The sequence below is a fragment of the Argiope bruennichi genome, chromosome 3, assembly GCF_947563725.1.
Source record: "Argiope bruennichi chromosome 3, qqArgBrue1.1, whole genome shotgun sequence".
Classification (NCBI taxonomy): domain Eukaryota; kingdom Metazoa; phylum Arthropoda; class Arachnida; order Araneae; family Araneidae; genus Argiope; species Argiope bruennichi.
The window spans coordinates 32322433-32348148 of record NC_079153.1 but is presented as its reverse complement, the minus strand read 5'-3'; the positions used below and the strand labels follow the sequence as shown (position 1 = coordinate 32348148).

General features: G+C 29.9%; 1 protein-coding gene and 1 non-coding gene across 3 annotated transcripts in view; both read left to right on the top strand.

The window, feature by feature from the left end:
- The window catches only part of LOC129962544 (uncharacterized), a 32668-nt gene extending 9934 nt beyond the window's left edge, over positions 1–22734 (top strand). The window contains exons 3-6 of one of the 2 annotated variants that reach the window (XM_056076304.1): positions 11322–11474; positions 12799–12894; positions 18573–18708; positions 21896–22734. In XM_056076304.1, the coding sequence (XP_055932279.1) occupies positions 11322–11474; positions 12799–12894; positions 18573–18708; positions 21896–21966 (456 nt within the window). In that variant the 3' untranslated portion in view covers positions 21967–22734. Of the gene's footprint in view, positions 1–11321; positions 11475–12798; positions 12895–18572; positions 18709–21892 lie in introns of both variants that reach the window. The other variant, XM_056076302.1, reaches the window with a different exon arrangement.
- A 2588-nt stretch (positions 22735–25322) lies between these two features.
- On the top strand, positions 25323–25404 carry Trnal-aag (transfer RNA leucine (anticodon AAG)). The gene has a single exon. It is a non-coding gene; the product is annotated as a tRNA-Leu (tRNA).
- Positions 25405–25716: the final 312 nt, after the last annotated feature.

The window sequence follows — 25716 nt, the reverse complement described above, 5'->3', positions numbered from 1 at the left end:
AATAATATGTGGGACGATAACTGCTCATTAATTAACCAAGCATTCCATTAAAAAATTGGCTGAAAGAATATTTCATAAAATTACGTTTTTTTTTTCTTACAAAAGAATAAAAAAAGCATATAAAGAAAAAAAGAATTTTGATACTTCCTAAATAAATTCAAGCTAATATTTATTTGATGTCTTTCAGCATAATATAATATAACATGGACTAAACTCATCAAGAGATAAATTTCACTATCATAGATGATAACATTTTATATATTGTTATATATTATTATGTTTTGTAATTTTCAACGCTAGATTCTTTGCATCAACTGTCCATACTGATAAAAATGTTCTTATTACACAACTTTTTATTTTTTTCTCATGTCTTCTCTTCTTTGATAAATATTTTGTTAAAAAAGAATCATAAGCCAACTAATATTGCTGAAAAATCAATGGTTAAAATCAGAAATGATGCTATACATTTCCTTACTAGTTGCACTTTTTAACAAAAGAGGATATTCTGCATATGAAATATTAATGAATATTCGAGTATTTTCAGGAATTAAATTATTCCAAAATTTAACTAAGTCTGTAAATATACTATAAAGCTCAAGTACTTGTTTTAAGCCATCAGAATTAATGCAAATTGACCAAAGTTATTCAGTTATTCCATAAGGAGCTAATTATAGTTTTGTGGAATTCTGAATAAGCTATTTCAAATTATTTGTTAAGTATGTGTAGTTAGCGACTCCAAATCGGACGTACTCAAATTGGCTTATTTTAACAAGCCTCCGTATAGGACATACACGCTGTACTCACAGACATCTAATCTTTGTCGAAAGGGCACCAATGTGTCAGACGTGTCACGTTGATCTAAGCATCAAATATTTTTAATTTAATTCCCTTCTTACCATTCCCATCGTGTCAGCTATTTCAATACATCATCCTTAAATCTAACCGACCTGGTGGGTGAGAAATACCATCCAAATATTTTTAACTTTTTAAAAACTATCCACCTTTTTGCTTGCATCTAGCTGCTTTTTAATATTTTAATGTTTGTTAGTGCTTCATTATGGACTTATATCATTAACCTCACACTTTTACTTTGTTCCAAAAATGTTTTCTTTCTGTGATTCGGAAATTTTAAAATTTTATCAGTTGATTGCTACATCGATTATATTTTATGCATTTTATCTCAGTTGGTATTGTTTATAATTAATAGATTGGGTTCATATTAATGTGCTTTTAAATTAAACCATATGACTGACGTAGTATGGCCTCATATGGCCCTTGTGCCTATAAACCCTACATACCTACCTACCTCAAATCAATTACTGCAACCAATTATATAACAATAACTTAGAAACAACATAGAATATTTTCTGCTTTTACTTAAGAAATTGCTTATCTCAAAATGGTTATTTTGTAATTTATTATCAAATAATTATAACTGTGAGAAATTATTATTCTATTAATTAATATTCATTTTTTGTACTAAAAAAATAAGTGAAATATTAAATTCTATTAAAGTTTCTTGAAATGCGTGCTTCTCAAAAAACAAATAAATTATAAATTGTAGAATTTTTTCATATTTACTGCAATTAAAAATATAACTGTAAAGAAAGTAAATTTTATCACCAAATTTCTATTTAAAAAGTTCCAAAATTAAAGCAGAAATTTTTTGTAAGTTTTTCTTTTACTTCTTAAAAATGGCAATCTCAAAATGAGCAAATCTAGCAAACAACTTAATAAAAAATACATCATTTCATTCAGATTCAAATTTTAAAATAATTCTTGGGAGATTTTATATATATATCTATATAACATATTTTATACAGTTTCTTACTAAAGCCTATTTCAGATGCAAATTTATTTTCTGTTCATGGCAACAATAAATTGTACGATTCTAACTAAATGATTAGAAATTTTATTCATTTTTTAGGCATCTATACTTGTGGTTTATTTTGATATCATAAGCGCTTCCAAAAGTGATATTTTTCAGTTTTTGTGTGCAATTACTATAGTAAAACTGTTGAAATCCTCTAAGACAGAAAATAACATTTATGTAGCTTGTAATCTCTTCATTTCTCCTAATTCTATCTGTTATAATCTCATTTGATATAATCACTTTACTTCATCATAATGTTGATAAATTAATTATCGACTCACTTATCCCTTCATCACTGATATATAAGTTCTATTAAAATAAATAATTTATCGATTTATCATTAACTTGGATGATAAACTAGCAACCTTATTCCATTTTAATATGGAATTCAACGAGATAATCATTACGCCAGCACGTGCAACTTATCTCTGCTACAATCAAAACAGCGTCAAATAATTTATGTCTGTTTTGTTGACTAAATCAAATCTCTTTATTCCAAGATGATAATGGAATGAAAAAAAAAAGCTTATAAAAATCTCATTATGTCATATTTTGCTATTCTCATATTTTATTATTTCCTTAAAAAATAAAGAATTGTCACATAGAGTGTTATGAAAGTGCATTTCCTCGGCAGGTACCAGTTGTCACTGGCAAATAGCTTGCATATTTCCGGATTTAGTATTTATTATTTATTCTTCCGCTTCCTGTCACATGGTTTTGAATTTCCAAATCTAAATTGCTCGGTAATTCGGTGCAAATAATATCTTTAAAGACAGATGTGATTTTATTCTTTGACAATAAGCTTTTCGGACTTTTTAGAAAGAGATATCAAAATAATGTTTAACGCTGTTTTCGGCCTTCAACTGGCTTACCATTTGCTCTAATTTCAATTAAATCTCCTATGCATAATTCGATGCTCATATTCTCTTAATAGAGAATTTTTATGCATCAAACTGTGACGGATATTAAAGCCATTTTGATTAAGTAGTTGTAGGTCTTTAATATATATTTTATGAATGAAAATTCTTAATGAAGTTTAATAGATATTAATTTGGAAAATGTAGATTTTAATTGCGTGTTGTCTTTTGCGATAACGTATTTCCACTTTCTGGTTTTCTTAATGTAAAATACATAGGCAATTTTTTTCTTAGATTTTTTAAATAGAAGAAAATCAAGCGATTAAATATTTTATTAAACAATATCAAACTGTTATTCAAAACTATGCAAATAATAAAAAAATTGTCAAAATTCAGGGTAAGTTGTAGGGCAATTAAAGTGGAATGTAAAAAGATAATTTTTTAAATTTTAAAATGGTATGAGAATTATTTTTGTACGATAATATTTTCGGAAATTACAGTGGAAAAATACCAAAATTTCACTTAATTTCTAATTAACTGACATTCTAATTAAAATTCCAAAAACAGGATTTCTAGAGTGCAATTTCTAAATTCCAAAATATATATGCGCCAAATTTGGTAGATCTAAGACAAACTTTTGCTCTTTAGAACGCTCATACTCACACAGATACACAGATAATCTCCTTTATTAGTAACAGAATTAATATAAAAGTACTTAATAAATTAAAAATTACAAGAATCTTCTGATTCATTATTCGATTCAGTTAGTTTAGTTTCTCTATAGAGTCAGTTCGCGCAATTCCAGTGTTGCTTTGCAAATATTAACGCGCATGTTTTCCCTCAAGTAATTGCACATTCTCTTATATTGTGCTGAGACATAATGCTAAAGCTGCATAAACGCAAGATGTTCAGACATTAAATTCCAAAATTGAATCAGAGCAACACACTTGACATGTAGCATGCGAGTATGAATTGACTCCATTTCGTGATCTGCTTTTGATCGTGAGAAGTTTTTAGATTCGCTTCGAAGAATTCTCTGTGTATTAGAGATATTTAAGAGTCCATGGATAGTCTCAAGGAAATAAAATGCATTCATTTTATTTCTTTATAATTCTCTTATTTCTAGATATTGCAGTGAGAATCATTTAAGGGTTAAATAATTCTTGGTTAAAAAATTCCTTTTTTCCTCTTTATAAGTGGTCTACTTTACATGCTTCTGAAGCTAGAAGAATCCAAATTTCTTTTCATAATGTGATTCATTTATCTAGTTCAAAGAAGATGTGAAAACAATAAAGATTGATTTCAATCTAAGAATTGAAATAAAATTCTTGAAATTAAAGCATCATTTTATGCTAGTAGTTTTATTCCATATGCATATGAATGCTAATCTTTTTGATGTCGTGGTGATTCTAGTATTTAATTATCACTTTTTTTTCTATCTTGAGAGTATTTTATCATTCACAAACTCTATATTTCATGCATATTTATTTGGATATGTTTTATATATTTCCTAAATATGCTTATTTTAATAATTTTTGTATATTTTTACACCAGGATTAAAGCATTGCATGAAGAAGTGGTTGTTGTATCATAAAAGTCATAGAGTTATAAAAGACTCTATTTTTTTGGTCGTACAATAAAGACCAAAAATATTCCCAGTTAATTTGACGCAGAGGAAGGTCCATCTGCAATATAAAATTAATTTATGATATAAATCTTTTAATTAGAATTTATGGAACAAACTGAAAATATATTTTATTTGTACTTCAAATCCGAATATTTATCTATTCAGCCATTTCAAATTCTTAAATCTCAAAGAAAAAAAAGTTGAAAATTCTAAAGTATCTTCATCTTCAAGTTATTCATATTAAGATAGGTTTACACTCAGCCAGTTATAAGATTCCATTAAGTCAAGCATGCGCAGAAGGAAGATTGCGCATGCGCTGAGACAGCGGACAAATCAAGTTCTTGTCTCGACGGGACAATACTGTTTCTGCGCATGTGTGGTCTTACTGGATAGTTTGTAGCTGGCTGAGTGTAAACCCAACTTTAAGATCTAGAAGTTTCCTTTTAATGTTAAAACTTTTAATGTTGACATAATCAAAAACTAATTATCTATATTCAATCAATTTTGTAAAACAAAAAATGATATAACTGCTATGCAAAAGATCGGAATTGTTTCAATTTCGGTTAAAGCTTCTGAGGTGAGATTTTCAACACTGTAGTTTGAATTCCCCAAACAGTATTTAGTTCTCAATTGCGTAACTGCAATCAATTTTTAATTACAGAATTCTCAAAATTTGTAAGAAATAAAAGTGCAGCAAAATTTCTGAACAATTCTTTTGGTATTTTAGTTTTTTCCTTGTTGAAATCTGATTATTTTATTCGCCACTTTCTTGAGCTACTTATTTTTAAATGCAGTCAACAAATTTAATAAATTGACCATTACATTTTTCTTTTAAAATATTAAAAATAAGCATTCTTTAGTGCATGGATTGAAGCGCTTTTCTTTATAAAAGTAACTTGGGAGAAATGTTGCGTGCGTTGTAAAAGAGTTTCAAATCCATTTAGCAAAGACATCATCATTTCTTTTTATAACAATCTACGGGCCATTTGGTATTCCAGTAATATCGATCTTACATTGCGGCCCCGCGAGCAAAAGCGATCTACCTTTCGTCTTGAATAATATCTTCATTCGTGAGACGTTACCTTTCTTTCTAGCAAGGAAGCAGGAAAGGAACTGGATTCTATATTCGGATCTCGCCAAAAATAGGAACGAAGCTTACTTGTTGTAGCAACGTCATACTTCATTTAAGGAGATTTTCTTTTCTATAATGGCCTCAAATGTAAAATAAGAAACTATTTTTAGCAAAACGCAAAGTGATTTCCCATTAAGAAGATGAAGAAGGCTTTTATAATATTTAAGTAGATTTTTTTTTTTCTTTCTTTGCTCTATTTTCCGAAAGTTTTGAAATTTAAGAGGTGTTTTAGGAAAGTATTTTACGGCTAAGTGGTTGGAAACACACTGCATTAATATTTAACATTAACATTAACATAAGTAAGTTTTTGTTAAAAGGATATTTGATAACATAGGGAAATTAAATTTTCTAAGCGGATTACACTAGTAATAAAAAATCTTACTGATCTTTGTTTATGATGTAAGCAAATATAAAAATTATTCTCCTAGTTTTAGCAATAGCGGCTGATTTGTAAGAACATTTAGAATCAATTTTCTTATTTTTTTATATTTAAATAATATTTGCTCTTAGTTAAATTTTAGACTATCAAATGTTATAATTTATTTATAAACCATAATAATAAAAATTAATTATAATTCATTAATATACTATAATTTATTGAAATTATTTGTTGGCATAATTTGCAAGAATTAAATATGTTAAAATTATTAATCACAGAAATATTAAATAAAAATAATAGGTATAGAATTTTAAAACAAATTACAAAAGAAAAATTTTAAAACAAAAGAAGGCAATCGTAGTAATTAATTTTTTTAAAATTATGTTACAAAATTTTTGAATTCACGAAAATTTGAGATAGCTAAATAAAAAAAGCATATTATACGAAATTTTATCTACAAGTTCTTTAAATATAATGCTTAGTCAATTATATGAATTTATATATAAAATTTTATTATCATAATGCTCAAATCAATTGCAGTGGAACTAATACAGTGGCTCAAAAAATTGAGAGTACACCTTACGTTTACTTGATAAATGCGACTTTCAATATAAATAACACATTAACGGGAAGTGCAAACTTGTTTTTATTTTTACACATAACAAATGGTTTAATTTAGAGTAAAAATAAAGAAAAATCAACGAAAAATTTCTAAATTGAAAATTTTCAGAAGCATTTTAAATAAACATACGCAGAATTTTGCCTCAAAAAATTGAGAATACACCAATGAAATTTTGTGCAATATCACTCATAGAAACAAAGTGTCACTATTAAATTGCATGTCTTTTGGCTCTTATAATGGTCTCTAAACGTCATGGTACCGATTCGACCCATTTTTGGTGGTATCTGAAGATATTTTACCCCATTCTTCTTGCATCACTTGTTTTAAATGGGTTTTGTTTCTAATTTTGTATATTTGAACCACTTTTTCGAGTATCCCCTACGAATATTCAATGGCATTGATGTCAGGGTACTGTGGTGGCGTGTGTAACTGTTGTTTACAATGAAAAAGACATCATATTTTGACGTTACGTGCATTCTGTTTGGGGTCATTGTCCTGCTGAAAAATGGAATTTCCATCTAAACCCAAATTTTTAAGACTTTCCTTTAGATTGCTGCTACCATATCGTTCATCCAACTTGTTGCAGAAACTTTTCAAATCATAGGCAGAAGTGTAAGTGCTGAAACTGTGCTAAATGCCATTAAACAAGCTGGATATAAAAGTCACATTGTTAGAGAGAAACCATTCACCAGCTTGCAAATTCAGAAAAAGCATTTGAAGTTTGCAAAAACTCATCAATTGAAGACCAATAACCTTTGGAAGAAATCTATATTTAGTAATGAAAGAAACCTCAACATTTTTGGCAGTGACAACCATCTCACTGTATGGAGAAAGCCTAATACTGCTTTGTATCCGAAAAATTTACGCCCTACAGTTAAACATGATGGTGACTCCGTGAGACTTGAGGTTACAAGGCTTCATTCGGGGTAGGAAATTTAATTTTTATAGATGGCATTATAAATGATACGGTTTACTTGGATATACTTCGCAGCAATCTAAAGAAAAGTGCTAAAAATTTGGATTTAGATGGAAATTTCATTTTCCAGTAAGACAACGACCCCAAACAGAATACACGTAACTTCAAAATATGGTGTCTTTTTCATTGTAAATAGCAATTACACACAGCACCACAGTACCCCGACATCAATGCCATTGAATATTCGTGGGCCATACTCAAAAAAGGGGTTCAAAGACACAAAATTAGAAACAAAACCCATTTAAAATAATTGGTGCAAGAAGAATGGGGTAAAATATCTTCAAATACCACCAAAAAGTGGTCAAATCGGTACCATGACGTTTAGAGGCCATTATAAGAGCCAAAAGACATGCAATTTAATAGTGACACTTTATTTCTATGCGTGATATTTCAAAAATTTCATTGGTGTATTCTCAATTTTTTGAGGCAAAATTCTACGTATGTTTGTTTAAAATGCTTCTGAAAATTTTCAATTTAGAAATTTTTCGTTGATTTTTCTTTATTTTTACTCTAAATTAAACCATTTGTTATGTGTAAAAATAAAATCATGTTTGCACTTCCCGTTAATGTGTTATTTATATTGAAAGTCGGATTTATGAAGTAAAAGTAAGGTGTACTCTCAATTTTTTGAGCCACTGTATATCAAATGACATCATCTAATTGCATATATCAGTGGCATAGAATTTTTCATATAAAATACTATGATTCGAGATCAATGGTATAGGAACTTACATGGTAATGTAAGAAATTTCAAAATTAACAATGGTAATTACAAAATTAATTACCATAATTGTAATTTATAGCTTAGTAATACAGGAACTGTCATAAAAAAATATCATAATTATAATTCTTCTATCAAACATATATAAAATTTCAAATAGATTGTCATTGCTCTAGCTGAGGTATTTTAATAAAAATATTCCATAGAAAAGATTTTTATTTATTGTTTTAAAAATGCTTCTTAAAAGAACTTATAATAAAAATTGTTATTTCAAAAAATTTTAGAATTAAAGCTTTAAATACCTGTTTATATTTCTTTTGTTCCAGAAGTTTAAATGACAATAAATTTCATCTTATTTTTTCCTTTTACTATCTTAAAATTATTTTTAACGATATTGTTAAAAGGAAAGTCTATGACTTTCTTTTGTACATTTTCATACGCTTGATATAAAACATTACTACTAACAGGGAAATACTTTTTAGTTTTAAATGTATTCCTTAAATTATTTCTTATTTTCAGTGACATCTAACCGAACGCGAAACCCACGCCACCGAACAATTTCATAGTAAAGATAATCTTCTCAACAAAAGTGCTGCCATTAGGAAGAAGAATTAATTTCCCACGAGAATCATTCGCCAGTGGAATAGCCGTTATGGGTGTAGTTAACGCAGAATTAACGACGCTTAAAAAATGCTCAGTTTGAAACGGTTCGTGGAACTTAATGCTACGAATCGTTTTACACCCGAATTCCTGTAAATACAAAATACACTTCCGTATTTCTCTTGCTAGATGAAAACGATTGCTTTTTCCGTATTATGCTACTTAAAGAATTTTTCTGCAAATTTGCATTCATAGAATTCTTTTTGGAATCGTACTCAATAAATTCTAAAGAAAGGAAGCAAAGGAAATAACAATTTGGAAATAAAATAAACAGTCATGAATAACGTAAGCGAACAGTCAGAACAAATTCAGAAGTGTTTTTTTTATTGAAAGAATAAATAAGAGTTTATTCAAACCTTTCGTTTGCATAGTTAAAGAGAGGAAATCGTTCGTTTCATGTGATTTTGATTTTGTTAAAATATCGTTTGATGCATTTAATGTTGTGCTGTCTACTAATTCAGGCTTATTGCTTAATTTATCGACATTTTTTAATTCAAAGTAAATAATTATATATAGCAGATTAATTACTTATAAGTTTAAAATTTAAATATTTATAGCTTGTTAAATTTTTAGATTCATCGATTTTATTGAAATATATGATTCTGAAAATTTGTAAAAACTATTCAGCATATCAATTATTATGCATCAAAAGATAGTTATGAAAATATTAAACATATCGAAATAAAACACCAAAGAATAAAAATTACTATTTTTTAAATAACAAATTTTAATTTAAAAAAATAATAAATGTGGCCTTAATGAGCAAAGCTAATTAACTGCATTTATAGCTAACGGTAATAATTTTTTACCCTTTTTAAGTTACAGTTTAATGTGAAAATCATGTAAAATTCTGAATAGAATGAAATAAAATTCATAGCTTTCATTTTGAAGTCATTAATTTTAAATTTTATTGATATTTTAGACAATACCAACATTAAAAAAAGATTACGTTAAGAGCGAGGACAAAATAAATCTACTCTTTAGTGAACCATCGAGAAAAGAATGAAAATTTTATTTATTTGTAAATTTATTATTCATTTTTTTATAAAATTTATTTTTAATTTAGTCGATTCTCGTGATATTATAGTCACATGACAAATGCAACTGTGCATTTCTTCTAAAATCTAGCTATTCGTTATCTTATGATGAAAACGTAAGATCATGTCTTTTTGTTCTCGTAAAGGTATAAACGGATCTCAAAGTTAAATTATTGCGTCGAATTTAACGTATATTAAATGATCATTAGTTGACGTTGTTGATTTGATTTAATATTTTGGTATATATGAGGAATTATAATTCTAAAAGTATTAAATTTTTTTAGAAAATAGTGTATGAAAAAAGATTGCAGGAAAATTATTGCTTTCATAAGACTCTGTATTTAGATGTGTTCAGTGTTCATATATATGCGAAATCTTAAATAAAAATTATAGAGGAAGTACAAATATAATCTTATAATTACTTTTTACAAAGGTTGATAGAGAACCGACAGCGTTACATTGCATTTTAGTTCTCATTATCCATTGAATCATGGTTTCCTCCTAACATGAATTTTAAAATAATTAGATAAATACGTACTTCGTGTTAAGTAATATCAAACCCAAACTAAGCGCCTATCAAAACTCATATCAACACATCAGAACACGGTATTCCTCTCTGCAAATATCAATTTTGGAATATTTATCCTTAATTTCTCCACTTCAAAAGTTGTAGAATCTATTAATATTTTGAAAAATAACCTTAAACAGATTTAGCAAGCCTTTATGTATCTCTTTGGGCATTCAATGTTAATAAATGACAACCAAACTAAAGAATGAGTACCCAACTCCAACCACTGGATCTTTATCGCCAATTTTATTTTAAATGGAAATTCAAGGCCTCTACCTACGTCAGCAATTGTTGCCTTCCCAATCGCTCCAGCTTCGAGACGAATTTCAAATTCACTTCTTCACCGTACGTTTCTTATGGAAAAGCAAACTCAACAGAATCTCTCAACTTCAATAATCGTACTTATTCTATTAATTTTTATTTTATATGAAAGTTTATAAAAATTAGATCCCTCTATCATTTCCAACGAAAATCTCAAAAACACTACATGTGCATTCCATTAGAAGGAAAATCTTAACAGCGCCCCCAATTGCCATCATTGTTCTGATTTCATTAATTCTTACTTTAAATTATCGGTGCTCATCTTGTCTCCTCCTCTACCATAAACAATCTTTCCTTTTCGAAATATGTGGCAAAATGTAAAAATCCCTAGCATCAATAAAACGAACGATTTCGCCAACTTATTTCACATGTTTACTTAGCTTTGGTCTTTGCTCTACTTTTTAATACTACAAAGTTTAAAACAAGGGAGCCAGGAATACTATGCATAATAAAATACATCTACTATTATTTCCAATGAAGAATCTGGTAGCCGAAGTTGGCTAATATCTTTTATAAAAAAAATACATCATTTTACTTGCTTCTTTCAGGTATCTGCTAGTCAACTGCAGCCTGTTTCTGCCGCCAGAATCGACAGGATGGATCACGAGCCCACCTACACTACTGACGATAAAGAACCACAAGCTAAAGGCAAAGGTGGCATGTCCGTTCCACTCAAGCTAGAACTCGATGCTGCTCTTGGGGTAGGTTCAATCATTTACAATTGTTTGAAATGCCTTGCCAGTTAGAAGACTTAAAACTGTTGTTACAATATTCAGAATATTGCATCGAAAAGATCCTGATAGACTCTAAGGACTTTAAAGTATACTTTTAAATCATCCTCTAAAATGTGTAATCACATATCATGCTTTTTTTTTTACAGTATAGATTACAAGCCTAACAAGGTTGCATAAAATTATTTTGAAGCAATATTTGCTTATGCCCAACTAATGAAACTATACTATTAACTAAAATTTTTTTCACTGGAAAATTTTCAGTTACAGCACATCTTTATCTGGCATGAATGGGGCTTTGATGATGCCATAAAAAAATTTTTTCCAAATGAATATGACTCTAGAGCTTGCCAATTTATATATATTTTTTTGATACCATTTGCAAATATACTGTATATGAAATCCTTTACTTATCCTACTATTAAAATAATGTTGAGACCGTGGTGGCCTGATGATAAGGTCTCGTTTTCGGGGCTGGATGGCTATAGATTCGAGACCCGATTCCATCGAAGAACCGTCTTGTAAGCGGCTCCGGCGCATGCTAAATCCATCGAACCAAATCTCCTCCCACTAGTGAGATACGGAAGTTTGGAGGAGGGGGGGGGGGTGCAAGGACAGCATTTGGGGGTTAGCCCAAATGCCGTCCTTGTTATTCGACCTTTGTTCAAAATTAAGAGATCCGTCCCAAAATAACCCTAATGTTTTCCTAAAGCAGTACGTTAATATAACTAAAATAAGAGTATCGAAAATATCATATATTATTTAAAATTAAACAGTATATAAGAAAATATATTCTTATAAAAATTAAATAACATTACATTTTTTGAAAAATTAAAATTATAATTGAAATTTGCAATGTATGTATCGCAAATTATTATTATATATATATATATATATATATATATATATATATATATATATATATATATATATATTCTGAAGGACAATCGGTTTATAATTTTTCAAAAAGTTTGAAATCTATGGTCAAATTAGTGTTGATTCTCCTGACAGTTTACTATATTAATATTAGATACGAAGTGTCATAATCATTTATGGATTTAAAAATATTGAGCAAAGATTCATTTCTTAAAATGAAGCTTTAGAAATTCTATATTTATAACAGATAAATAACTCTGTTTAGCTTTTGTTAAATCATCAGCAAATATTTAACTGTACTTATTTATTTGAATCTATTCTTCTGGCTTAATGCTTTTTTTGTTCACCCAAATAATCCATCAATATGCATTAAAAATTATTTCAACTATTTATTCATGGTAATGTGTTGATTTTTCAGACTGTTCTGAAGGATCCAAAGAACAAAAAGGCTGAAGTCAACTGCGTGGCAGAAACTAGAAAAGCTAGTCAAGTTATTCATCAGGATCCCAAAATGGTAAGAAAGAATTTTTAATAGAATAAATGTCTTCATATGAAAAGCTGTTACTTTTATTGACACGTAATCAAAGTTATGGCAACTAAAGTGCATAGCTAAGTTAAAATCATCGGCAGTTGTCTCCCCAAATCTCACTCGCATTCTCTAAATGAAGGTGTTATCACAAAGAATGCCTTGCATGGCATTGGCGTACAATAGTTATGAAATATTAACCTTTGGTGAGAATTTAACATTTTTGCTATCCTTGGCGAGTTATTTGGCGAAAATTATCCAGAAAACGAATTTCTGTTTTAGATAAGTTTTCCCCAATCGATTTAAACAAAAATTTGACTGGATACTGCACTGGTTATCACAAATTCCCACAGCAAATTTGATATATTTAAGTCACTGCAGTTTTGAAGTATTATGTTTACATGTTTCTGAAAGTACAGACCGACAATCAGTCAATCCCTTGTTGGATTTGACTCAAAATTTGTTATGTGTCTACACTGTAGATTGCAAATCTGTGTATTGAATTTTATCTATCCAGCGCTCTTCGTTTTACAATTATTATGTCAACATATATTCGAACAGCCCTACAGACCGAATTCCTCTGAACGGAATTTGCTCAAAATTGGATGGATATCTAAAAGTTGTAACATCCATCTAGCTCAAAACGTTTTTGATTTATCGTATTTACAGACAGTCAGCTCAAAGAAAAATGTATTTTTCGAACTCCGGGAGGTCTAAAACTTGGAGATTCAGCAAACTCTTCCGATTGCAATACTTTCTCGATCAATTGCAATACTTTCTCGATCAATTGCAATACTTTCTCGATCAATTGCAATACTTGATCTTGCAATTGATATACTTCAACGATATAATTGCAATAATTGCAATATAATTGATATAATTGCAATTGCTTGATCTTGCAATACTTGCAATCAATTGCAGTACTTTCTCTATACTACGTATACGAGAAAGTTAAAACACAAAGTAATTGCGATTGGAAATGTTTATTATTGAAGCAAAAGCTACGCAGTAAATGTACATAGGATGTTAATGGTGAAATTTTGATAGAAGACTATCGTAATCTCATAATTCATCTAATATTGACTAAAGGTAATTATAATTATAATGACAATTTAATAATCAAAATTACGGTATGAAAGTCTCCTGCTATACATCAAAAATAGCTATATTCCATGAATCTCAATAAATGACTATCAAAAAATCGAAATTCCTTGAAAACATTTTTATATATGCATCTCAAAACTATTTCAAACTCTATAATTTACTGTCTCTGGTCATTATCTTCTATTAAATTGCACAAGAATAGAATCAAACTGTTAAGTTTCTGAAAATAGTTGTTTTAATATTTTCAGTACCTATGAGACTCAGCGTCGCTCAGTACTTTTTAAAAATGTGTTCATCAGGAGAAAATATTTAGATACGAATCACATACTGTTTACATATAAATATTTTTCTATCTTACCACCATATAAACTGGTCATTTAAATAAAAAAAAAATCAGGAATGCACTTCGTTTAACATGTTATTCGAATTGTTTAACACAATAATTACATTGTTGTTATTGGATGTGAGCCGAACGAATTCGTATTCGGATAATGTCATATAGCGCCATCTCACAACATTTTGAAGTACAAGTACCAGTAAGTTATCTTCCTATGGCAACAATACAAGTATCACAAAATTTCCCGAGATGGCGCCATATGACATTGTCAGCATGACAGCTGATAGAAATGGGTTCTAGTACATAGTTATAAAAAAAATTATGTTTGTGTAAAATCGCGGGGTTTTTTTCCCAGTAAAGACACCTATATAGATAAACTTAAAAAACAAAACCTTATCTAAATATAAAGTTTGAACCAAATAGTTACAGCCATTTTCGAGATACACGAAATAAATTTGTATATATATGAGAACTGTTCGTTGAAATTTATGAAATTATTTTTAGTGTGTTATTAAATCTTCTCCGTGTTATTCTTATTTTGGCAATTTTTAAAGCAAAATTTCATATCACGTATTCAAAGAAATGAATATAGTTTGTTTTTGTTTTGTCTGCGTCTCAAAAATATCTACGTGGCATTTTAAACCAGCCTGTAAATATCAAAAAATCTATGTTAATTCATTCCTACACCCTCTTTTTTTACCGAAAGTGTCCTTTCTCTTCCTGCTGTTAGCCTCGGGTCAATGCGATGTTGGAAGAAAGTTGGGACACATTTCCGTCTGAAACAGGAAATAAAGTCAGTCGTGTATGGGATGGCTGTTTCGCTGTTTCAACACGAGGCAAAATTTTACGGCCAGGAATACGAAACAATGCCCGATTGTCTGCAGAGGGTGAAATATTTCTGACCCAATTTCGCCTCAGACAAACGCCGATGGGACTGCCATGACGTACAGAAACCTGTTGAGGGGATGGGAGAAGATTAAACCTAGATAATTTCTATGTTGCTCGCAACGCATCACTGCTTTTTCCTAAATGATTACGTCACAGAGCAGAGCCTCGCTGGCCTAGATCTGCTTTATGAAAGATCTGAGGCACGGTCGTTAATAACGCTAAGTGCCGTAGGTAAGATAAGAGTAATTTATAAGTGAGGGAACAGATAAGAAAAATGGATTATGTTACAAAAATAACTTAACTGTATTACTGTCTGCACGCATGGATGTTTAATTCGTTAAAAATAGTCGGAACTCTGTCGTTGCAGAAATTAACCCAGGTCATCATCTTTATAAGCTTTTTTTTTTTTTTTTTACTTTCTTATATGCGTAGTATAGAGAAAGTATAGTAATCGTCAAAAAATTCGAAATCGGTATTTAGACGAATCTCCACGTTTTAAATCATCAAATTGTCCATCCGTCTGTCTGTCGTCTGAAACTCAAAAACGCTTTGAGGTAAATGGTTGAAATTTGATATATGGTCTTCATATTAAATTTACAGATTTCTATCAAAATTTGAGGACATTCCGTTCAGAAGAAGTCCATTTGTCCGGCAGTTCGAATATATGTTAACGCGATAACAACAAAACGAAGAGAGCTAGATGGATAAGATTCGGTATACTATAGTGTAGACTGCTGTCAAAATGTGAGCCAAATCCAACAAGTTGTTGACCGTCTCTCGGTCTGTACTTTCAGAAATATATAAATGCGATAATTCTAAAACGCAATGAATTAAATATAGCAAATTTGGAATATCAAATTTGGACTACAAGTGCAGTTTTGTGTCAAATGTTGGTTTCAATTAGTTGAGAAAAATGTATCTAAATCAAAAATTCGATTTTGGGATAATATTAATATTGACCAAGGATTAATCGCCAAGAAAGGCACTATAGATTCAGTAAAAATGCTAAATTCACGCCAAAAGATAATATTTCGTAACTATTGTACGCCAATGCCATGCAAAACTGTCTCTGGATGACAAATTTATTAGTGAGTATGCGTGAAGGATTTGGCGAAACCACTCCCACTGGTTTTTTCTGCTCTTAACCTTTTTTAATAAAATCATCCTGAGATTAGGATTAATTATTATCATAGACAAATATTTAATCATTGAAGATAGCATGGATTTCATATTTATAAAATTTTTTTAGGCTGGTCTATGAGTAATAACAGTATTTCTTTTGTAAGTTTGATCAATTTAATTAATTACGTTTTTTTATGTGTGTATATTCACACAAGAATGAATAATACAGATGGAAAAGAAATATAATGATTAATGGAAGGAGTTATTGTTTTTATAATGCAGATATAAAAATATTAAATTTTCATATTTATTATTATATAATCAGCTGGAATGGTCTCTCCAAAATGTTCTCGCGTACTCTCTAATAACATTGTTATCTCAGAGAATGCCTTTAATGACACAGGCGTACAATAGTCACGAAATATTTACCTTTGGCTCGAATTTAGCATTTTTACTGAATCTAGTAATGTAATCCTTGGCGAGTTATTTGGTATTTAAACCCTGGAATGGGTTAATAGTACTCAAAAATCGAATTTGTGTGTTAGACGCGTCTTTCCCAAGAATTGAAACAAAAGTTGAAATTGAAACAAAATTGAAAAAAATTGAAACAAAAGTTTGACATAAAACCACAGTTGTAGTTACAAAATCACATACTAAATTTCATGTATTTTAGTTATTGTTCTTTAAGTCATCATGTTTACATGTTTCTGAAAGTACAGATTGACAGACGGTCAATACCTTGTTGGATTTAGCTAGAAATTTGAAATGTACTTAGACTATAGCTGTTCATATTATGCCTCGAATGTTATTTATCTAGCTTTCTTGTTATGTTTCTCTTGTTTTGAAGTTATTGTGTGAAATTATAGTCGAACAACTTATATTCTGCCGGATGGACAGACTTCCACTGAGCAGATTTGACTCAAAATATGATAGAAATCTACAAGATTAATATAAATACCGCATACCAAATTTCAATATTAATAGAAATCGCTTTATGAAGTTCTGGCTGAATTTGAAATACCGCCTAAACTAATTAGACTTGTAGTTAGTTGCAAGTATGTCCAATACCACTTGCAGGATCAAATCCTTAGGATCTTTATCAGAAGAAATGAGTGTCAATAATGGTATCATTCAGGGTGATTCTTTATCCTGTCTTTTTTTTAATGTTGCTTTAATGGAAGTTATAAGAGATACTGGAATTAACATCAGGAGCAATATATTCTCAAAATCAACACAAATTTCGGCCTATGCGGGCGATATTGACATCATTTCAAGAACTGTTTCAGCATTAAAAGATAGTTTTTTTTCTTTAGAGCATGCTGCTAATAGCATGGGACTTATCCTAAACAGCGAAAAAGATCAAATATATGTGTGTACTAAGTATTAGAACCTCCCATGAATCCCATCTAGAAATTGGTTCTCACAAATTTCAGGTTGCCCAAAGTTTTACTTATCTTGGTTTTATAGTTACTGATGACAATAGCATAGTCAAGAAGATTCAAGGTCGTCTAATGAATACATATAAAGCCTTTCACGAACTAAAACGATTTTTTAAATCCTCACTACTATTAAGAAATACAAAATTTTTACTATATCAAACCTTAATTAGACCAATACTCACCTATGGCTCAGAGACCTGGACCCTGACCAAAGATGGAGAAAATAAAATAGCCATTTTCTAAACAAAAATTCTGCGAGTCATTCTTGGTGGGATAGAAATCAACAATGTTTGGAGAAGAAGATATAACTTTGAGCTATATAAAATATATAGAGAGCATGATGTTATAAAGCTCATGAAAATAAATCAGATGAACTGAGTGGTTCATATATTTAGAATGGATGATGATTCCATAATAAAAAAAATCTTTTACATAAAATTCTAACAATTTATTACAGAAAAATTTAGAAATTAAACTACCCAGCATTCTTGGAATGCTTTTTAAAATCATAACCATATTTCAAAGATTACTGATACTCAAGTCATTGACAGTGCAGAATATTTCAACACTCATATGTATGAATTAAGCTACGGAATAAAAGAACTCTAAACACAAAATAGTCTTTACATAACCTAACTTTTTTCGATTGTATCTCATCCCATTCATTTTAAACGCGAAACAAATAGCATCACGATAAGAGAACCCAGATTTCTTCTTGTTTTCTATCCAACAATGCATCAACCTAACATCGCATTTTGCTTTTTCCATTTCCACAGCTGATGACTCCTTTCGGCAACTTCAGCACTGACCCGAAACTCGTCCAATTGATGGGAGAGAGAGTTGTACTCTCATGCATATCCGCAGTCAAGCCGCCCAAGAAGTCATCCAAGTCCAAAAAGGCAGCCGTCAAGGGTAAGAACTTTTGACATCGCTCGAATTGTAGATTTTAGATGAAGCCACTATGCTCAATAATCACGATTCTTTAGTACTATAACATAGACAATAATGCATTTCATTGCTCGAAGCGTTTATTTTCAATAATATGGAACAATGACTGTATAGAACGACTTTTTCTTCGTTTTTCTAATTATTGAATATCATTTTAAAAGAGATATTTTTACAATGCTGATCTAATATTAGATTTAATTTTTAAAATTCCAAATGTTTGAAGATAAGTAAAGATACATGTTTAAAACAGCTGATCTGAGCCGTTTTCATAGTTTAGAAACATAATCTGGCATTTTTTCAGTATATCAATATATTCTTTTTCTTCTTGTGTACATCCGACCACCTCCCATCAATGATTTTATATCAATCATATATGTATTATATGATGCATTTATATAATAATACATTTCACATCATATATATTTTAAATCAATATATTTTTGGAGAAATAAATATTTCTCTGTATCATAGATTAAGAAAATTGTTTATGCTACTAATGACTTGATTAGTATTAATATATATTGTGTGCAAAGCTTAAGCAACAGTTCCTTTTTTTGCATAACTTCGCAAGGAATCATCAGAGAAACTTGAAATTCAGAAATGGAAGACAGAATTTTGTACTTAAACGATGACGAAAGCATAGTTGCTCAAAAATGAATACAATGCATATAGTATGGAATGAAACAAACAAAAAAAAAGGCTTTATTGAACTCATAGTATCGTTACACATGATGTCTGTACAAGAGGAAGAATAGCAAGCAGATGTTCCTCAATTTGGGATATGCCCTCCCCTTACTGCAATGGTAGCTTCGCACTGTCTCTCCATACTCAGCACCAGATTGTCCAACAGTAGTTGAGATAAGAGTGCCCATTCCTCAAGCAGCATCTGTTTCCGTTGTCGGGTTTTCCCCGGAGGATGTAATCGTGCCGCAAGGCGACTCTCCAAAGCATCCCACACATATTCTATGGGATTTAAATCAGCAGAGAATGCTGGTCAATCCATTCGAGTGATATCTTTACTTTCCAGTAACTGCTGAACATCAGCAGTTCGATGTGGCCAGGCGTTGTCATCCATAAAAAAGAAGTCTGGTCCAATAGCACCTCGAAACAGACATACATGGGGAAGGATCACTTCCTTACAATAGCGATTTCCGGTTACAGAACCTCTGTCAAAAACGTGGAGCTCAGTCCGCCCATTAAGCATAATGCCTGCCCAACGACAACTCCAGGGCCACCATAGCGGTCTCTTTCCATGATGTTACTGGGATGAAACCGCGTCCGGACCTCTCTCGAAATCAACTAGCGTTGAGAATCACTTGTGGAACTGAAACGATTCTCATGCGTAAAGAGGACACGAGTCCATTAATGAGATGTCTAGTTTTTGTGCTTCTTACACCACTTCTAAACGGTGCCACCGATGGCCAACTTTCAAAGGAATGCAGCGTTCAGGACGGTGAAGGAATAGACCACCTTTGTAAAGGCATCTGGCTACAGTAAACCGCGACACTTGTCGCCCTGTTGCTGTTCACAGTTGCTGAGCAGTGGCGCTTGTTTATTGGTATCGGACTCTTTTCGCCTGCAGGACAATCGATCGGTCATCCACTGCAGTTGTTTTCCTAGGGAGGCCACAACCAACCTTTCTGAAAGGTGTACCTATGGTTTGGAAGGCTTTCCAAGCGAGCGGAACAACACTTTTGTTGATTTCGAACTTTTCAGCTACACTGGTCAAACTGTGCCCTTCCTTTAGATTTCCGATCATTCTGCCGCGTATGAAGTTGTCCAAGTGATTACTTCTAGCCATATTTCACGAAAGAACTCGCTTGCACTTGCAGGGAATGACTTTAATTGCGCCTCCATCATTCCTTTCCTTGTTGTCTTGAGCTGCGCGCGCCGACCGCACGCGTTTTGCGGTACACTCACATCGCCTATGATGTTTTGTTCCTGACAATTGCGTATGCATCACCTTTCTACTGTATTGTGTTCATTCTGTTGATCGCAATTTCATGATTATCTGCTTAAAATTCACACGGTTGCTTAAGTTTAGCACACCAGTATAGCATTTTAAATTTTTGAGTAATCTGATTATATGTTTATCAAAAACATTACTGGGCTTTTTAGCTATACATATCCCAAAAAAAAACTAATTTTAATCAATCATATTTAGTTTATTACTTTACAATCATATAAATAATGTTAAGGAAATCATCCGGCAGATGTATAATGAGCAGTTCAATTATTTCGAAATACATGAGCATATTTTATTTCATAAGAAAAAAAGGTGACAAAATGCAGCCGAGGAATATATACAAACAACATATGCAAAAATCAACAACACACAAGTAAATATCAAATCATGAAATAAAAAAAAAGCTTTGCGCAAACAAGTCGAGAGCTCCCTCTGCGATCGACACTCAAAAGAGAGAAATTTTCTGACTAGTTTTACTTTTCTTGTGTTTATGTGGTCTCTGTGATAGGATATCGAATATTTCGAAGAGTATCTCAAAATCTCTGTTCTTATTAGAAAAACCGTCAAAATTGTCGCATTTTCTAGACTTTTCCTTTTGTCACTAAAATTGCAAAATTAGTCACCAAGTCTGGGGGTCATTGGCTTCACATTCATTCAGCATCTATTAATATTATTTAAAAATCTTTTTTTTTTCTATCAGATCTTATAATTACACAGGGAATCAATTTTACATATTTGTGAATATATTAATCTATGTTGAACTTAAGCAAAAGTTAATCCATCTTTAATTCAGGATTAAACATGTACTACTTCCGGGGAACGTGCATAGCTTTCTTGAAAATCTTTCTTTCACCCCTGTTTTTTCATAAACTCCAAACGACCTTCTTTCGCTGCAGACGATACCAGGGGTCGTACAGTAACCTTTTATACCACTTAAAACAATGCCAAAAAGAAACGGAACTAATAACATCGTAGATACAATTTAAATTTTTTCTTTTAGTTAATGCTCAGTAAATGGCTTTAGAACTCAGCGTTATTGGAAGCATTTAGGTCAAACAGTCAACTAGTAAAATATTATTTTAAAATAAATTACATAATGTTTAATTTTAATACGGAAAAAAATTATAAATTTGCTATATGAAAAGAAAAGAATCGCAAAATTCATTTTTTGTTTATAATTAGTAGATGCTGCTGGACTTCTACCTCGTCCAAGAAGATCAACCAAAGAAATGTGCTCCTGCAACTGTGACTGCTGAAGAATCATCACCCATTTGAGAAAGAACAGATGAGTTTAGCTGTTGCATTGAAGTTCCAAACTCATTTCAAATCGAAAGACTGCATACGAGTTGTTGAATATCAAAAATTCTTTTGTAAACGAACATAAGTTGTTTCTCAAGTGATAATATTTTATTATATTTTATTTGATGGGTGTAAAAGATTTTTTATAGTATTTTATTTACTGTCAAAATTTTATTTCAATGATTATTGAAAAAAAATTGCCATTGCTTATAACTATAACTTAATAAGAAACTTACATTGAACTTTAAAACATCAAAAAAAATTGATGTAGTTTTAAAGGGGGGAAATATGCAATTAATTTTAATAATTTCTAATTTTATTTTTTAACTGTAACCTTGACTGATATCGAAATTAATCACTGAAAAATATTATATTTCGATGTATATTTTTCTTTTTTGTATATGAAGATCTCCATTTCAATTTTTATATTCTTTTTAGATTATTCTACTTAGATTATTGTCATTTGAAATATATTTTTTACAAACATTATGCATTCCAAGTGCAATAGCAATTCATGTTTCATATGATAACTTTTTCATGCACAATTTTATGTTTTTTTTACATAATCACTTAAAAAAGTGTTTACTATAGTAACCTTTATACTATCTTCATGCTAATTGGAATGTATATCTATATAACTCTTAATTAGTGATGGAAATGTATCACACTTATCAATCGAACAAAATATTCGATACATATTATGAATAAATTTTCTTTTTTCTTTATTTGTCGTTTTTTAATGATATCAACAATTATTTTCAATTAAAATATATAACTAAATTCTTTGAATATTTCAGTATTAATTAGTATAAGTATTTTAAATAAAAATTTATAGTCTGGTTCATAATAATTTAAAAATTCTTATAAATATTATGGGGAAAGTGGGCTTTCAATAAAAAAAATTCGTTTTAAATTAGAAAAGTAAGAAATTTTTATTTAAAAAAAATTAATATGTAAGCATAAATTGCTTTTGAAAGCCTATTTTTTAATTGAGATATACTTATTGACAATGGATTCTTAATTGAAATAAAATAAAATTCAGAATATATGGACGTTAATCATTTTAAAGATATTATTACATAGAAATTCTTAATGTTGTAGTTTTAAAAGATTTATGGAAGATATTTAATACTATTGTATTCCAATGTTTATTAGGCAATCAAAAGCTCATAACACCTAGTCCAAAATTTAAAAAAAAGCATAATATATTAAACCGTTTACTAAAAAGAAACTACGAAATTTTTTATTTATTTTTCTGTTTGATTAATTACGAATTATCAAAAAGAAAAATAAATAAATTTCAATTTTGCTGAAATGGGCTATTATAAAGAAGACAGTGACTTCGTGAGATTCGCGGTGCTTTTACTTACTTGTTTAATATTATACAACTTGTATTAATTGTTGAGTTGTTACTATTTGGATTTTATACCTCAAGCTGCAGATACGAATGCAGTGCGTCAAACATGATGTAATAAATAAAGCAAATGAAACTCTAAAATGAAGGGGGACTATTTAAAAAGATGAAAAACTAAAATTAGAATCGTATGATTCCCGAAATACCAAGCAAAGCAATATATAATTCTTTAAAATACTTTTAATACAGCAAAAAAAACCCCATTAAAATAACATAGAAATGCAAAAATAAAAATCAGTAAACTTTTAATAAATATTATAACACAAATTTCAATACAGATGATGATAAAAAAATACAATATTAAAAAGTCTCAATATGGCTGAAATTTTAAAGCTAGGGTTATCTTTATAATTTTGCAATGATTTTGTTAAGGAATTTTTGATGTATTTCTCCATTTTTTATTTTTTATTTTTATTTTTATTTTCATGGTTCAATCGAGTATAGAGTGAAATAAGAATAAATACGAAAGTTTGAAAAAGATGAGATTCATTTGGAAATTGGGTATTTCTGCATCTATATATAGACGATATTCATTAGTTTCTTAAGAACCATATAATTCAGTATGTCCTGGATGTTCAAGGCACCAAGATCTAAATGACTTGATGAAATGGTTCCAAAATCGCAGGATCCTTTGTTTATTTGATAATGGGTATTTAATTTGGTTTCTGAGAATTTTGGAAAGAATTTGATGCAAAATTGAAATGTTGAGTAAAATTACATGTTGCTCAAGAAAAATCGAAAAAAGGGTTCAAAAATAGAGCTTTTTCTCCTCTTTTGTAAACAACATCGTGTGTTGTTATAATAGTCGTAAAGAACTACATGATTTAATCAAAAAAGATTTGTAAGTTATCAGGTATCATATAAAGAAAAAATATATTAAAAAGGGAATAAAAAATTTCAGAGTAATCAGAGAATAGCAGACGATAACAGATTGCTTTCTAAGCAAAAAAGAGTTTAAAAAAATTTAATTCAAAACACCAAATAAAATAATTTCATATCTATATCGTAAAATGTGAGATTAAGTTATAAAAAAATGGCAGAAATGCACAACAAAGAGATATTTTTGCGCATTGGATACAAGGTAAAATAAATGATGTTAAAACCCTACATTTCAAGCCCGTTTTGGGATGGAATGATAAGCAGATTTATAATCTTCCACTACTTAGCAGCTTTAGCAGCTGTTTTTATTATATTTTTATTGATGTGATGCGAATGATATACGATTAAGTTATAAAAGTTTTTTTTCTTTTTTTTTTATGCAGATGTGATTTAATGTATCGTTTTAAAGAACGTTGAGAATTCAACAATTTTAATTACATTAGTATAATTATATATTATATGATATATTCTTTCAAATTCGCCTTTGTAAATAATAACAAGTGCAATCTTATTACATTTTGCTCTTCAAAGCGAGAGTAATATATAATTGTAAGTTTATTTTTTAAAAAAATCAATGAAAAAAATCAATCAATCAATCAAAAATCAAATCAAAAATGTTTCGACTGCTTTATTTATCAATAAAATTTAATTTAGAAAAATTATCAGATATTAATTCTTTGTTTAGATTTGTTTCAAATAAATAAACAATCAAAACTTTTCTTCAATAATCAAATTAAATTCATCGAATTGAAATTATCTTTATTATTAAATTGGTCACCATTAACCTAAAATTGTAGCTGCCGTTTACTGAGTGTGCTCCGTTATATTGGTGAACTGCTAGGTTTCCATTAAATGTTCCAAGATCTTATATAAATAGAACTCGTTGTCCTTATCTTTTCGCCGCCGCTCCGGTTTCACTTTCCTTGATTGAATGTCTGGTATCTGAACTACTTTTATCTCATTTCTGTAGTGTCATTAGAGGATATGTCACTAGAAGTGATATCATTGATATCAGGATGTGGTAGCGTGGCCGAGCGGTCTAAGGCGCTGGTTTAAGGCACCAGTCTCTTCGGGGGCGTGGGTTCGAATCCCACCGCTGCCAAGTATTATTTTAACGAAAGATAAATATAAAAACGCAAAATTTTATGATGCTTGCTTCATTATATAAATAATATTCAGTGTAATATATGTTTTTTTTAAGGAACTGATGAAATATTTTAAAATAAAATTCTTCTTGCTTTTGCAAACTTTTGACGAATAATTTCAATATACTATAGTCAGGTGGTAAAAAAAATAAAATAAAATGTAAAATAAATGAAAAAACAATAAATAAAAATAACTGACCTGACTAACATAACCAATATGCCAGTAAATTCTTACTGCTTATTGTCTTGTTGCATTTGAAATTTTTTAA